The following is a 17,228-nucleotide window of genomic DNA, read 5'->3' as shown; positions in this document are numbered from 1 at the left end:
GTTAAATCTTCATGTAATAATTCAGACAGTTAACACATGAATGGACTAATGTAGAAATAAAACAACTTGTTTGGTTCATTAAGATAAAAACATTACTCAGATTGCCAGTTACATAATACTGAGAGACAAATCAGAGAATGATGCTTTATGGCTAAATCCATTAAAATTGTGTCACTAGAACAACTTTCCTCTCTAACACTTCAGCATTCCAAAAGCAAGAACTCATTTTTCATCAGAACAGAAAAAAACCAAAAAGAAATCCTACCTAAATAAATGAGCCTGTTAACAGCCAAAACAGTCAGCCTCTGTAACCTTTGTGCAAACTCAGACTCAGTGGCTTGGATAGGATTTTCTTGGCTCATTCTTCGCTGCATCATCATGTTGAATTCCTCACTTGCTAGTGAGCGCATTTTCACTAGCAGAGCATCAGACTGAGCCAGTGAAAACTTCCTGGAACCTTTAAGGAGAGAAGGCATGAACAGAATTCTACTAAAATGCACAAAACCTCCACGCACAGCAACTACTTTCACCCAAAGATTTCACATCATTTAATGAAACAAACATTTGAAATATATCAGTATCAAAGGGAACATAAGTGTCACTGGGTGTTTTTCTTATTTTTAATTTTTAAGGCTTTTTGAGAATAAATATATAAATTTCAAATAATAACTAATACCATAAAATGAGTTAGTCTTAAGATCCAGTTTATTGTATGACTTCCATATCTTTGTGCTAAACATTCAAGCCCACTACTTTTATTTCTCTTTTTATTGTATAAATAGGATAAAGGATTAAAAATCAGTGATAGAATAAAATCTTGCATATTGCAGAGCAGGTTCATCAGCACAAATGATGAGCCAGACATATCAGCAAATACATTTTATAGCATACCTATTGCTCCTCTAGAGCAATAGAAGCAAAGTATCTAACTAATAGAATTAGTAATAGAAGCAAAGTATCTAACTCACAAGAATACTCCTCAGAATTTTCTTGACATGAACTGGGAGGCCTTGACTGTACTTCTTTCCTTTGGAAATAACCATTTCTATTACCTTTATTGCCTTACCAAGTTCACTGATATTAAAGCATTTCCACTGTACTGAACATATATATAAATATATACATATAATACTTTGCTAGGTTGATGGAGAGGGGGTCTCAAAAACTGACCATCTCAAGAGAAACATTCCCACAGTAAAGAGGAAATAATAAGTATTTGCCAGGTTTCTAAATTCTATATTCTGTGAAGTCTTTAATGCAGCTTTATTTGTGAGAGACATATAAAATCAACTTCCATCCAATGCCAAAACCTTTACAGATGGACTGACTACCTATCAAATACAGGGAAAGTATTACTGCTAAAGCTAGAACTCAACACATTTTAAAAACACAACCCCAGTGGCTTCCAAGTATAAATCTGGAGTGGCAGGTATTTATTTCAAGATGGTCTCTAATGAAAAGTTGTGCAACAAAGCAATCCCTACATCGCAGCTGTGTTAGGTACAAGCACTAACTTAATTTTGGCATTAACTTACTGTGAGGTTGGCTATTAAGAGTGTTACAAATTACTTGAAAAACATCTTTACTAAGCAACTTGTGAATTGAAGAGAATCCCCAAAGAAGGTAATACCATGGAATCATCAAGTAATACGTACAGGAGAAAGCACAAATAGCACAAGCACACTTGTGCTACTCACCCGCCATGCCTTTGCGCTTTTGAAACATTGCGCGATGTGGTGCCGAGGGTGCCGGGGCTGAGCTGGCCTGCTCCTGAGCGTCTTGGCTTGTTGTGGTTTTTATTAACTCAATGGCTGCTTGAAGAACTCTTAACTGCAGAACAACTGCCATATCTAGAGAGAAGCATACAAAGTACACATGACATCTTCAGGAATTTTTACCAGATGTTTGTAACAAGTCAAACCACAACATGTGTCAGGAGCTACAAAATTCTAGATTCCACAGGAGTCACACAAAGTCGCTTCACTATGCCAAAGATAAGGCACTACAGAAACGAGTTGTCATAGAAAAGCCATTGAATTTAATCACTCTAAAACAAGCTAAATTACATTGTACAGAATGTTTTCATTTAAATATCCTTAAAGAACTTTTACAGTCGCTGTTTTTTCAGATTAGCAGTACACAATTCTTGACCATAAGGCAGGCTCCTAATGGAAACTACTAATTTGAAAACCACTTAGAAGAGAAAGAATAATCACCAGAAAACTCCCCCTTTTCCCTCAGCAGGAATATTAAACAAAAAACAGTGGGGAAGGGATTTACTTTTCCAGTCCCATGACCCCAAAATTAGCAGACAACTTACTTTGCATCCTTGCATTTTTACTATTTTGGAGATGACCCAGCAGCACAATGAGGTCTTCAATAACACGAAAATATTGAGAACCTGAGGAGCTGCAGGCATGAATTGCAACTGCTACCAACAGCTGTTGTATATCGCAGGCAAGTAACTTGTAGTCATTCAAGGGAATGCTGCAAACAAAGTTGTAGTTACCAGAACCATGACAATTCTAATAGATTGTAACTCTTAACAAGACCCATTATTATTCCCCTTGCTACTTCTGTCAACTGCACCTAATATTTTATTGTACTTCATATAAAATATCACCACTGAGGAGTAGAACATTATAATTCAAGGCATTTCTTTAGTGTTAACTTTGGCAGATTGGATGTCTACAAATTTTTGAGGCGTTCTAATGTTGAGTGCAGCACAGTTTTATTGGAAAAGCAATGATGTATTACTATCAGATTTTTAAGTTAAAGAACTAGTCTGAAATCTCATATTTCTCAAAAAAATATCAGGACAATCTCATTTTGTAATAATACTGAATAAAAACTATATTGAGGTAAAAAGGAAACCTTTCAATTTCTTCAGGTAACGAACTAATGAAATAAAATAACAAAACCCTGTCTCTCCTTTGTTCCCTGTATAATCTTTTTTAAAGTACAGAATCTTTATTGCTAATAAAGTCATTGAAGTTACCCAAAATCTCAAATATTAAATCATAGGCAGTACAGGAGAGACTTTTCTTCAGTTTTGATATTGGCCATAGAGACAGTAGAATGTTACCATTTCCTGAGCCTTTATCTTATTTTTCAGTTTTATTAAAAAAAAGCATTGAAAGTGCAGACAGTGTGACACACATTTTAAAATGTAATTTCACTTGAATGTTTAAGGTATGGAAAGAACATTTTATATTCCACTATTTGAAGTGACTAAGCATTAACTTACAGATCTACAATTGTAAACCTTAAACCCAGTATTTTGTACATGCTCTCTGATAATTTTAAAAATGAGAAAAAATGCAATACAGTAATTTCTTGCTAGCCTTAAGGCCATGCCCAGACTATTTGATAGCAACAAAAACAATACTCACTTTGTTTCCAATCCGTTGAGAGCAGCCAGTGTATTACACAACACATAGAGCAAACCATTATCGAGCAGCAGGTCTGCAACTTTTGAGCAGGAATTTATGATTTGCAGGAGGAGACAGAAGCAGTTATGCAGCAGAACATTATCATAGAGTGAATTCTCTATTAGACCCAGAACAGGAATGACACACCATTTTCGAAAGAGTCCAACATTCTTGACATCTTCCAGATCAAATCTGTTAACAGAAATATGAGTAAATGGCATCCGAAAGAACAATCTGATAACAATAACAATACAGACAACCGGAATACCAGTTATGTATCATATATTTGTATTTTGGCAAAGATGTCCAAGGTAATTTTCTACATTTCACTGTAGTAACAATACCCATCTACTAAAAAATCCAGCAAGAGAAGAAAAAACTTTTCATATAGCCACAAAGAAATGAAGTGCCTAAGAAGCAAATCTGATGCTTCAGCTAACTACCAACTGTCCACAATATAGACATGAAAATAGTTCATAAAAACAGAGGAGTTTTTAATCTGTATAGAAGAATGTTGCATCACCCTTCCAATGTCGCTATTATAACTAACATAGACACCATCAAGAGAACAGATACAGCTTGTCATCACTGTAACAATATACTGACTGGCAGCAGGCTTGATATCCTATATCCATTACTGCTGAGATTTAATTAAGTTTGGCACCTGGCTTATAGTGACTGCAGAATTAAAACAAGGTCTGAAGCATCACTTTGATTTGTACACCAAGAAACAGCATTACTATTATAAGGTTATCAGCCCATCATATGATTATTATACACAATCATAAGAACTTGAGATATTAGACATTAGAATTATCTTTGCAGCCACATAATAAATCCTGAAGAAGTAATAGTTCTCTGCCTTGGGAGAAATAAGGAAGACATGACTAAATATTGCAGTTAAATAAGAATTGATTTCAAATGGTGAAGATCAGATCAAGAGGCAAAAGTAATTTGGCTACAAATCCTGCAGAGGCAGCAATTGAGAAGGAATTTTGTACAATATTTTTCCAATTTTTATATTTACACATGTGATTTCTGTACAAGCATTAAGTATCAGACTAACTCTAAAAAAATATCATTTACTTATATAGCTGACTGCTTAAAGGTAATCTCCTTTTCTGTCAATATAAGGTGGTTCTTTGGTTCATGAAAATGGTGTGTTTCTGGGACTTTTCCCTAAAATAGACAGCCATTTAAATTTGGAGCCAAGACAAGGAAGCAGCTGTGGCATCAAGATTTTTCTTTAAATACCTACCGAAATCCAAGAGGAGAAGTCTAGTGACTACTACTTAAAACATTTAAGGATACAAATCAGTTTCCTGTAGGATCAGAGACAGAGAAAGTTAAACTGATTACACAACATTTGAGTTCGAGACCTCTGAGGCACTCAAAGTCTGAGGGCTTACAAGATCCTTGCTGACAGCCTCCATCAGATGAAGTTGCTTACAAACAACTTAAGGGCCACACAATAGCCCTAAGGATTTTAATACATTCCAATGTTAACAAGCAAAACATACCTAAATAATTTTGAAGGAGTCTTTCTTATTGTTGTTGACCAGCGAAATGCACTGCTTATAACTCAGATAATTGTTACAGGACATAAAAGCACAGCATTACTTACTCTTCATCTAAGCCAACAGAGCGGCCAAAAAGCATTTCCAAAAAGCATTCTACAACTTCCTGAGTCCCCTGATGAAGATACAGCTGGTTGGCTAGCAAAGAAAAGCCACGATTCTTTAAGAATTTTTCCTTCTGCTCCCTCTTTGCTCTGTTGAAATATGCATCCAACAACTACAAGAAAAAGCATAATTATGGCATAAGAATGAAACGTTTAATATAACTGCCCTGAAAGTTAAATTTTTTGTCTGTCATTGAAATATTTTTTTTAATTCACGATTGCAAACATCAATCATACTATTGCAGCTGCAATATATACTGTCCTTGTTACTATTAATATTTGATTATTTAATTTTACCTGAACACACATTTTTCATCAAGTTTAGGGCATATGAAATCACAGACAACAGTTAGCAAATGCATACATAAATACTCAAACGTTTTTACATTTGTTCAGTCTTACACTTCAGTGTGCATTCAAATGCATGCATGACATTTGTTCACAATTAAGCCATACAGTCTTATTATTTTTCAAATTAAAATAGAAATCTACTCAAAGTTTTTTATCTACAGAAACACTGTCCTTAATACTACAAAAATCTCTGAAAACATTTTGAAGTCTCAAGTCCATCTTCAGTCCACAAATGTGTGGACAACTCCTCAGAATAACTCAGTCAACTCTGTTACAAGTCAAACTAAGGCGCAAGCACTTTTTTACACACTGCATCATGTTTTGTGTCACTGACTTTCTGCATTGTTGCTTCCATTTACAATGGTAATGCTATCAATAAGTTCTTAGGAACTGTATTTATCTATTCAAAGAGTCTGTGTTTATGTTTCTTTGTTGTGTGCTTACTTTTTTTTTTAATCCATTGGGTGAAAACTTATCTTAAAACTCAGAAATAAATGTAGAAAACTGAAGAAAAAGAAACAAAAATATTGAAACCCCACCACATTTCTAACACTTTAACCATACTGGTTCACATCTTTTTATGAGAAAACATTTTATATAGGCCTACTTTAATAACTCCTTGTTGTATGAGAGGAGATGGGTGGTTCACCAGAACTATCAGATAATCTGGTTGGATAAGTTTGTCCATCACATCTTCTAGCATGATATCTGGTAAAATTAGGAGAACTCCACGCAAGAGATCATATAATCCGCAACAGATAAGCACAAGATAGTCTTCTGCACATCTGAAAACAGAGGAATATGTTTCACCACAGCAGGAAAGATGAAAACATGCAAAATTGCAATTATTGAGAGACAGAAAAAGGGTTCAGGTTAGAAAATTGGAATACATAATTTCTCCAATACTCCGAACTACATATCTTCATTAACACTTATTTTTAGATGGGAGATAGTAAAAAGGATAATCTGACCAGAACTACTACTTTTTGTGAGCAGTTCCCACTTTTACTGTACATAGCACAAATCCTGATTTTTAAAATTTGTTTTGTAAATAGAGCAAAAAATGAAACAACAGAACATTCTATACACTAAAAGCCTAATAAATTTGTGTATGACAGCAAAGAACAAAGAGCAAGAACTGTGAAATTAAAGCTCATGTTAACTTACTATTTTTTATGCTTACCTGTCATCAGGGCTTTCAGATGGCTTTGGGGTATTCTCATTAGGTGAAGAAAAAGCAAGACTGTCCCAGTCTTCAGGAATAACATTCTTGTCAGCAAAGCTTGGCCAGCGAGCAATGGCTGATGATGCTCCAAGAACAGAGAATGCCAAACCCAACCCTGCAAAATTACTCTGCCCCTTTTGAAATGAAGGCAGTCCTTTCAGATTGTCTGGACGACGCAGCGATGCCTCAGCTCCACCAGCAGCTTCACTACATTTCAGGCCTGTGTCAGCTTCTTTACTCTCTAATGCACTTTCAGTAGATAACATTTGAGGATATTGCAAAAGAGGTAGAGTTTCGGCAGATGTTAGCTCTGTGTCACAAACTGTTTTTGCAGACTCACAGCTGCTAAGGAAGAGTTCTTCCTGCACTCTCTTTATAGACTCAGAACTTTCTACAAAATCAATTCTACCCTGAAGATCAATGTAGTTACGCTCACCAAGGATCTGCAGGTCATCAACACTGCTTCCCATCCTTTCAGTCAGTCCTTTTCGATGAACTTGAGGTGAGGAAATAGGTGATGCTGGTAAGCTTTTAGAAAGCCTTCTAGGTGCTTGACAGCTTATCTTCTGCTGTACATCAGCCTTAGAAGTGCTCCCTAGAGAAATAAGGGTATCTTAAACATTCACACTAAAACCAAGCTTTTCATCTTTTACACTCTTCATCTATTTAAAATTGTAGTGTCCCGAGTTAATTTTATGAGAAAAACTGATTCAATGCCTAACATAGCTCAGATTTGGTTAATCAAAGTAGAGATATTAAACTATTATGCAGCCATATATTTAGCAAGTCGCAAATGTGAAAGAAATAAAAACCAAAGTAATCTTTGCCAATATAGTGGAGCTTCTAGATTTAAGTTATGATCCTTTCACCTAACTCTCAGCAGGAACTTTTACAGAATCATGGAAGGTGGAGGGCATATCTGGAGGTGTCTACAACAGAATACTTGCTCAATGCAGGGTCAAATAAAGCAGCTTGTTCTATTAAGAACTTGGTGTAAGAGGTTTAATCTGCAGTGTTTCAGTGGACATCAAATTACTACTCAGGAACTCTTTTGCACCGAGGTTTTACACATACTTCAAATTTAGAACAAATAACTACGTGTTTTAATTAACAGTGCTTGCTTGTAACTGCACGTTTTGACCTGAAACAGTCAAACTTTCAGAGCATATTACAAGTCTTTAACAAAATATAGTTTTGAGAGAGAAAGATGTCTGCATACAAGACTGGTAGGAGCAGTTACCTGTTAGACTAGGAAAAATAAAACTTTTTCATTCACAAGTATTTTGAAAACTATGCATCAGTTAGTGCTAATGCAATGACGATCCATTAGGAATGTATTTTTTATGAAAAATCTATTAAATATATCAAAGAAATACATGAATATTCATACACACATACATGTGCCAACACAGCCAGATCAAACTGCCCTTCACACAAGGAGATCTACACAGCTGCAGCAGTCTTACAGTCAAGATTTCACACATATTAGCAGGTAGCAAAACAAATTGCAAATCCAGATGCAGGTAGCAGGTTACCTAACACAGGTGTAAATTCCACTATTTTATAGAATCTTACAGTATTAAGATGTTGGAATGGACCTTTAAAATCTTCTAGTCTCAGCACCTCCTGCCATGGGCAGGACACCAGGTTGCTCAGAGCTTCATCCAACCTGGCCTTGAACACTGCCAGGGTTGGGACATCCACAGCCTCCCCAGGCAACATGGTTCAGTGTCTTGCCACCCTCACAGTGAAAAATTTCTTCCTACTATCTAACCCAAACTTCCCCTCTTAATTTATACCCATTACTCCTTGTTCTGAACTCTTATAGTTCCTGATTAAATATAAGATTATATAAATTATACATTTATTTATATAAATTTGGAAATTCAAATTAAGAATCACAAACACTCAAACATTTTCACAAAAAATTATGTTGAGTATTCCTCTGGTACACATGAAAAAAATCTCTGTTCAAAAACAATAATTTGGTAAAACTGACATTAAAAAGTATTAAAAGTACTTATTTAGAAGAATGAGCTTTCGTATGTCTTCCATATGGGGAAAAGGACTGATTCTATACACAATTTAGTACTGTGATACATTCTTCATACCACTTCATTACTAAAAAACTAAAAAAACTTGAATAACTTGTTCCAACTAAAGCTTGAAGACCCAATTTCCTTTTCCTAAACAAAATAGCAACAAGATATCAATTGTAAAAGGTATTACACTGTGATACCCAGAATATAGCCAGTCACACATGATCTGAAATATATGGGTGGATGTTAGGGATTATATGCACAAAGAAAGACAAGTATCAGCTTAATGCTCTCTGCCCAGATAAAATAGCTGCTTATGGCTGACTACTTCAGATGCTGCCTGGTCAGGGCACTCTCATACATCTCTAGCAGGTCTGTTAACAAATGAAATGATTCTGCTTTCTGGTGCATTTCATTGCACAAGCCATCAGCCTGGCAATTTGTTTCAACTTAAGAATGAAGAGGAATTCAGGTAGCATGTTCTGTTCCATCCTTCTTACTCTGCTGTTCAGTCATCAAGCTCCAAAGGACGAGGGGAGCTTTATAAAAAATATCTATGGGAAACTAACACTTCAGGGCACTCTAGTAATTTGCCAAAAGATTGTATCTTAACATCCTTGTTTCTCCAGTATTGTTTTACCTTCCAGTGGTAAAGCTGTAAATCCTGTTGGAGATGTAATCATAAATGCAGAATTGTCTACTGACTTCCCACCACTGCTGGAATTTCTCAGGTACCTAAGTGATTCAACTTTCTCCTGGAAAATTTTGCCATCTAGAAAGAAAAGGCAAGGGGGAAAGTTACATAAAAGCTTTTTATGTTTGCGTAGCTGATAAATTAGAGTCACAGTAGTGAGTGGTGGCTACATTTGGGGCTGATCACTGAAAGCTAATGAGAAATGCTCAAGTCCAAACAACTGAGAAAAAGCACTCTCTGGTTTAGTGATATAACTTCAAAATTTACCTTAGACTACTTCAAAATTACCTTAGAACAATAAAAATTATCTATGGCTATAGACAGAAGAAAGCTCTCCAAGTAAACAAAGTCTAACTGTAACCTGTTTCAGAAAAGTAAAAGTAGTTTACAGTATGAAGCTCCAACAGTTCAATAATTTTTAGAATGTAGTCATTATAATACAGAGAAGTTTTAAAAAAAATATTAGTTTATTTCCACATTGTTATCCTATTGTTTATCTAAATATGCATATTTACCTATGTGCAGGGAAAAGTAGAAGTTGGTAGGGTTGTGACAAACATATGTATTAGTGGGAGGGTGAACTGCTAAGAGGAAATTGAAGACCAGTGTCAGCAATTCCAGGTCTGGGGGAGAACCAAGTACTTCTTCAATTATTTTCACAAATGACCTGCAAACCTCCTGAGGCAGGGATGCAAGGTGTCCCTCTTTATGCTCCTAGAAAGAAAGAGTAGTACAACTGTAAGCTACTTGCAATTTTAATTTGACAAACTGTCTTTTTTATTTGCCATGCTGTAGTCAAATAGACAAGAAAAGAAACTCAGCTAATAAAGCTGTATTGTTTAATTATGAGTAGAGCTACTGTATGTCCATCCTGCACCAAATATGACATATATTATGCAAGTTGATTTTTAGAAAAATGAACATCTTCTCCATACTATACTACCCTGCCATGAAATGCTGGAACTTTAGAACATGAATCACCATTGAAAGTATAGCTTATTGTCATTGGATTACACATTTGTAGACAAATTAGTAGTTGCCAATACCAGTAATTCAAACATATTAATAAATTTCTGAACAGTACCACAGAGTCTTCCCTATTTCCACTTCAGCAGACATTTTTATAAACATACACATTTGAGATTAATTTATAATTATATTTATCATTTCAGCTCATTCAAGCATTCTATATAGTTCAACAACAGCTACCTGAAAAAAATTATTAAAAGAATATAGATTTTAGACCTAAACTTCAAGAAACTTGTGGGAAACCCTGCCAAAAGATGAGCATGGTGATTATCTTTTTTCTTTCCAACTTCTCTAAATTTACCTTCTTTTTTGATACAAGCACCTTAACTGAGACTGCTGTGAGAAAGGATTAAATGAAGTTAGTTTAAGTAAGTTTTCTCAAAGAGAATGGCTTATATAGTTTCACCTTCATTCCATCAGTCCCCACAAAACTGCCAAATTATTGACCAATTTGAGTAGTTTTTAATCAAGAAAAAAAAAATTTTCTCCAATATGTAAAATGACAGAATAAATATTATGAAAAGTTCTCTATCTAGGCATTTGCACTAACATACAATTTTCGAAGTTAACTATATCACTAACAAGTTCCAGAAGTAGGGAACACTACATAAAAATGAAGAAAAAAAATTTACAGATACCAAAGTGAGGAAAATATTTTTGTAAAAAAATCATTAAAAGAGGAAAACATACATTTTATCTGCTGAAGTGAGAAACTCAGAGAAAAAAGGAATGTAAGATAGAAAATAAAAATAGAGGAAAAAGTGATTACAATAATTATTTTCACAAATAGATACATGCACTATAAGGAGGAAACCATTTAAAAGTCATGCTCCTAACAAGTGTCTATCAAAGGACTGAAACATTTCTCTAAAGTCCTTTCTGGCATAGCTATTTCCATGCCAAAGAAGCTACTACTGTACCAAAATTTTGAGATGAGTGCTCAGACTGAGCACAATAAGCAGGTTGTCCCATTAGCTCCGATGAGATACAGCACAGACAGCTTCACTACCTGCACAGTATCTGGCTTTCAATAACAAAGACAAGAAGTAGCGAGATTCATCTCGGGTCTTTCTATATGAAAGGGACAGTTCATTTCAGCTCCTGCTGGTGTCTGGCTGTGCAAGCAACCTAGAGCCTAGGTTTCCAAATCACACCAGATGGTTACAAGCTCTTGTCCCTCCTGCCCAGCAGTAAGTGGAGCACCCAATAGGGAACTGAACCAGTTTACAGCAACAACGCCACAGAGGACAGTCTGCTCAACTTTTGTCACAGAATTTAGTCACTTCTACCCCACCCTCCTCAAATAAAAATTAGTATTTCCAAGCACAAAGTAGGATTTTAGAATGGAAGTACCTGCAGAACCTGACAAGTTAACAGGAAGTGATGGACCACTTGAGCTTTCAATAGCTGTTTAATGTTAAACATCTGCTGGTGATGGTTAGCTCTGATAAGGATTTCTAGAGCTGCTAAAAGGGTTTCCCAAACACCTTGCTGAAAAACAAAAAACAGGAATGTAACTTCAAAAAATATATTTGTGAGTCTACATACTGAGGAAAAAAACCCAACAAACACAACGAAGTCGAGTTAGTCTTACACCTAAGATGATGACTAAATGAATTCAAGTGCTCAGGTCAGAACAGGTTAGAAACCAATCAGAAAAGTCATGCTCATATAAAATTCAGTATGTTTTAATGATTACTACAAAAAAAAAACTTGTCCAAAATAAATTTTGTACATTTTTAGCTATATTAACCTTGAACAGTTATCTTCAACAGTTTACCTCCAAGAAAAAAACAGGTTCTCCTTAGTTTCTCCACAAAAAAATTTATCAATTCAATTAAGAAGTCATATGCATAACAGCACATTTACATAATTTAATACACTAAGGCTACCTGCACCACTGACTATAGGAGATTTATATTACAAACAGCTATTCAGAGAAAAGCAAGAAACACTAATTTTGGAAAATTGTAGTAATTAACTAGCTAATACTACTCCTCCAGTTGCAAATATGTAACTGGAGAAAATAATTTCAGAAGTGATAATACTTATTTTTCTTTAAATAATGACTTTTAGACCTGAAGTATTTCCAAAATTAAAGTATTTACCTTTGCTTTAGACCATATCTTCCAGTCAAGCAGCAGCTTTTCTAACAATTGAACATCTTGAATAACAGCAGTAGAATCTGGGTCAAGCTGGAATTGTCCATTTTCATTTACATAGAGAATCTCATCACTGCAGCATCCTTCAAGGAGGGTCTAAAAGACAGGAGAATTTTTTTTTTTTTAAGTATCAAAACAAAGCAGTACAGTTGTTCTATCCAATTAAAAAAAATTAAAATCTTTAAAGAGATGGCATACTCTTGATAGGGAAGACATATCTATCTAGTCAACACCAATCTTGCTTCAAATCACTGTTTTGCCTTCATAAAAACAGCTTCAAATGTACAATTAAAATTTCAGAGGCTTCTAGATTTGTCCCAATATTGAACAAAATATCAGGTTTAGAAGAGGACTTTACCTTCAGCATGCAAAATCCAACAACGCATTTTTGTTTGATCAACACCCGACGAATCATAGAATAACCATTACAGTTGTCCATCTCCTGTATTCTCTGTTGATTGTATTTTGTTAAAGATAGTGTAAGTTGTAGTGCTAAAGCTTGAGTGTCTTCACAGCTGCTAATCTCTACTACCTGAGGAAAAGACAAATTTAATAAGACAGTTTAAGTGGGAAGCATCTAGAAAAAAGCTTTGTTTTTCTAGGAACAACACATACAGACACCCTACTCCTCCAGCTCCCTTACCCTAGCAAAGAGGAAAACAAATGCACCAGTGCCTCCAATTTCATGTAGTATGCTCTGAAGAGTCTTATATTCCACTGGCTGAAGTGCTTTTAGGTGTTGAGAGTCCAACACATTGCTCTGAACTTCTTTCAAACTGAAAGGTCTCTGAGAAGGTACAGTTTTCGCTTGACCTTTCAGTCTGATGACAGGCTCATATATGGTGTACTGACCGGGGCAGCTTGTGGTATAAACAACAGCAAGACTCTCCTGAAAAGAAAGGAATTTAATTTTTTTCTAGAAATTTAACACCCCCACCCCCTCCAAGGATGCAAAAAGCCAAACACAAAAGTCACCTAACAGCAAATAGTAACAACTTTGGCAGTTCATTTCTACTTTACCATTAACACGCACTGAGGCTGTGTGTGGATGCATGTACACTAAAATGCAACAAGATTTCCAGATCTTAGCAAACTCATCCAATAGCTAAAGCACAGAGATTTAAGGAAACACTAAGAAATTTCACTAAGCATCCCCCTCTCATCACCTGAAGAATTACATAACTGTTTTGCATAAAAAACCAAAGTTACTTATACATTTAAAATAAAATGAGCAAATAGAGGTATTGACTAAAGAGTTTCCTTTTCTAAAATGGAAAGTTCAAAACACTGATGTTTTTTCAAATCTTCTCCAGCTTTTTGTTTTAATTCTACTCTTTAATCAGCTTTGCCATAAGAGAAATTCAACACAAGTTTTATTAATAAAGAGACTTAAACCAAAGATCCTATGGAAAATAACTAACTTTTTTTTCAAAGAAATGAAAAATGATCTTATTTGGAATGTTATTTAAAATAGAGAAGTAATTTCATTTAAGGATCTTGCACTCTTTGCAAAAGTGCAAAGATTGATTTATCACTTGAGCACATGGTTCTTCCCTCTGCCTATCTGGTGTTCCTTAAGGCAAAATAAGCTTATAAGTTGCATGACTGATTTTTTAAGCTCTTATCCAATTAATTTCTTCTTAACCTACTCAAAATTTAGTACCATTGTCTACAAGGATCACATCCAGACAGAATGAGCCTTTGCCTACAGCTACAAAAAGAAATCAGAAAAATCCCTCTAGTGGGAACAATTCATACAGCAGGAATTACTAGTGTGTGAATTCTCAGAATATAGCAGGCTTCACTGATAAGCAAGTTTTATTTTATTGCTCTTCTAGCAATAGTACATTTACACCTGCATTTGGCAGGGCTGTTTCAGGCAGAAAAGATGAGAAAAGCAGCATCTGCCAGCTGGAAAACAACTTTTCAGCCAAACATAGTACAAACTTAATTCCTCCAAAACCTTCAAGGAACTTGGATTAATTCTTTTGTTTCCTTAAAGCCAGATAAATCTCTCCTCTTTTCTCTGTTTTAATCTTAAAAGGTTAATTTAGTAGTCCTTGGCTACTTTTACACTAATGGAGGGAAGAGCTATGTATCCATCCTAAAGCTTTTGGAGGTACCTGTCTACCCACTATGATTTAATGTACAGTATTATTTATAGATGCTGGAACATCTAGAAATTTTCAGAACCCAACCTAAAGCAAAATTAAATGGTCACCCTGTGTGGAGTTTAGCTCCCATTAAAATAAGTAGGAAGAGCCCTGCAATGATCTTCATGAAAAGAGGATTTGATCCTCTCTGCTTTGATCACATGAAGCACTTTGGGAACCAGCAGGAAACACATTACCACTTTCTTAATCAGTTGTAAAAGATTAAGGACAATTTTTAAGTAGAAACTTACGATTAGAGGCCCAACATCCACTTCCTTTTTTGTCATGAAGAGCTCCTTAATTTGTTCACATTGTAGAATCTCTTTACTTATGTACTTTGAGCAGTCAGTCAATATTTTGCCATATTTACAAGGCATTACAGATGTGAAGTCTGGGCCACATGTGTATAAGTAAAATGCTTCCTCCGGTCCAATATTTGCACCTAAAATCCAGAAAATAATCTGTTAAGTCTTTACTACACAATAAAGCAAAATTCATACATTGGCTAGTAGGATCAGAGACTTTACAAGGAACATCACCAACTGGATTTCTTAGGTTCTGGTGATAAAACAACCAGTGCAGCCTAATGCTTGCTATTGGCTACAGTACATCAGTGACTTCTGACACATCACAGGCCAGATTAATTCAGTGGCAAAGGCAACTGAAACCAAGTCAGGGAAATGACCTGCATGAATTGAAGCTCAACATCTCTGAATAACTTAACATTTTAAAATTAAAAAGTTATCTATTCTAGCCTCCTCAAAGCTTTCAAATCATAGCAAGATTACAGATAGTAACAACATGCTGCATTGTCTTGGAGACTTGGGCAGTGACTGAGCGGGATGCAACAACAACAGCTCACTACAACTGACAGAACAGAAAAAAAACCCAGAGGAAGAAGGAGACCAAATAAACCTCCTTCCCTTTCTGGACAGCACATCTTGGGTCGTCTGTGGCCTGAGAACACAAACTCAAAAGAAGCATCCAGAAGGACTCAGGTCTGATGTGTGGGTGCATGACAACTGTACAGCAGCAAATCCAGGGCTCTCTGGATACATCAGTTATGCTGGCAGCAGGCACATGGCAACCAGACCCTGTAGATGCTACAGGTTACACTTATGACAAGTTTCTCACCTATGGCCCACAAATGCACATCTGCACACACAGGACCTCGTGCACCACACATCCTGGGCAAACTGATCTCACTTGTGGAGCAGTCCTGACTGGGCCACATCATCTGAAATGCCAGGTGACAAAGCAGCAGGGTTCCAGCCTTCAGCATTACGCAAACACCCAGAAGTACTAGATAAGACTTCCCAAGGAAGGAGGAGAATTATACTTCTAAGAAATCTCCAAAGTATTGCTACAAGTTCCAGAAATAAGCTTGCTTAACTCAGAGCATTCAGTGGTTCAGATTTTGTTAGCTTTTTAATAGCTTTATGCAATTTGAAGCTAGCAGGTTAGCAGCAGGCAAGTGAAATCAATTTTCCAGGTAAGAGACTGAGTGCTTTAAGAAAAAAAAAAAAACAATAGAGCAAATATCACTGTCTCTCTACCCCCTACTCCAAGGTATCATTTTAAAAAATTCTAAGAAATTTGCCAATTATGGCACTAAACAGAAAGCAAGAGAATATGGCAGAAGGGCACATTAGAAAGTACCCAATACTGAAACATTTGCCTACGTTCTCCCTGATATATTATGCTGCTAAAGGGTGTATTGTTGTTTTTACTGTAAAAACTTGGCACATTAAAAAAGACATTAAAAGAAGCCATTGATTTTGGAGAGGAAAGAGGAAATGAATACTTATTTAAGAAAAAAACATTAAAAAGTACCATTAAATAGAAGCAGATTTCCAAGATCCCATCTACCAGACAATCGAAGCAGATCTTCTTGGGATGATGTGCAATGGCCAATCATGCAAAATGTTTTGTTACTATCAGATGATAGGCTTGTTTTCCTTGGTAGTGCGAAATCTAAATTAATCTCACATTGCCTAAAAATACATATAAGCAAACAAGTTTAAATATTAAGACCAATCAAAATTGCTATCCAAGATATTCAGCTTAGGTTTAAAATTCATTTTAATATTCAGTAGGTGAGAAGCCATGCTGTCATCAACAATAAATTACTGAAGTCTTCAAGTTCCAGGTACGTTAAAACTCAGTAACGTAAGATATATGCATTCAGATGAGTAGAGTCCTAGCTACGGTTGTGCAAAATCAAGTTTTCCTAGCTCTGAAATTCCTTCCTTCTTTCCTCTGACCTCAAAGAGGAAATGGTATGTAACGCTGTACACACTTCTAAAATACCACAATTTTTCAATAATTTCTACTATTCCTAACAAGTCAAAGTCCTTTGAGCATGCTAATTTACATCATGAAAACTCTGGTTCCCAAATTCTGGAAAACACCATGCTGAGGATTTACTTGGACCAGGAAGCGTTCAGCACTGGTGTGCTGCAC

The 17,228-nt window shown here is 35.7% G+C and overlaps 1 protein-coding gene across 5 annotated transcripts in view; it reads right to left on the bottom strand.

Annotated features, from left to right (window-relative positions):
* The window catches only part of LYST (lysosomal trafficking regulator), a 75,258-nt gene that overhangs the window by 23,957 nt on the left and 34,073 nt on the right, over positions 1–17,228 (bottom strand). For all 5 annotated transcript variants that reach the window (XM_072927093.1, XM_030268254.4, XM_072927096.1 and 2 more), the window contains exons 15-29: positions 16,599–16,759; positions 15,017–15,207; positions 13,256–13,501; positions 12,971–13,144; positions 12,559–12,708; positions 11,804–11,941; positions 9,937–10,135; positions 9,368–9,499; positions 6,647–7,283; positions 6,071–6,248; positions 5,056–5,225; positions 3,393–3,623; positions 2,321–2,487; positions 1,698–1,850; positions 266–457 (exon numbers count right to left, since the gene is read on the bottom strand). In XM_072927093.1, coding sequence (XP_072783194.1) covers positions 266–457; positions 1,698–1,850; positions 2,321–2,487; positions 3,393–3,623; positions 5,056–5,225; positions 6,071–6,248; positions 6,647–7,283; positions 9,368–9,499; positions 9,937–10,135; positions 11,804–11,941; positions 12,559–12,708; positions 12,971–13,144; positions 13,256–13,501; positions 15,017–15,207; positions 16,599–16,759 — 3,119 coding nt within the window. The remainder of the gene's footprint in view (positions 1–265; positions 458–1,697; positions 1,851–2,320; positions 2,488–3,392; positions 3,624–5,055; positions 5,226–6,070; positions 6,249–6,646; positions 7,284–9,367; positions 9,500–9,936; positions 10,136–11,803; positions 11,942–12,558; positions 12,709–12,970; positions 13,145–13,255; positions 13,502–15,016; positions 15,208–16,598; positions 16,760–17,228) is intronic.

Source organism: Taeniopygia guttata, chromosome 3 (genome assembly GCF_048771995.1).
Source record: "Taeniopygia guttata chromosome 3, bTaeGut7.mat, whole genome shotgun sequence".
Taxonomy (NCBI): Eukaryota; Metazoa; Chordata; class Aves; order Passeriformes; family Estrildidae; genus Taeniopygia; species Taeniopygia guttata.
This window is presented reverse-complemented; position numbering and strand designations above follow the sequence as displayed.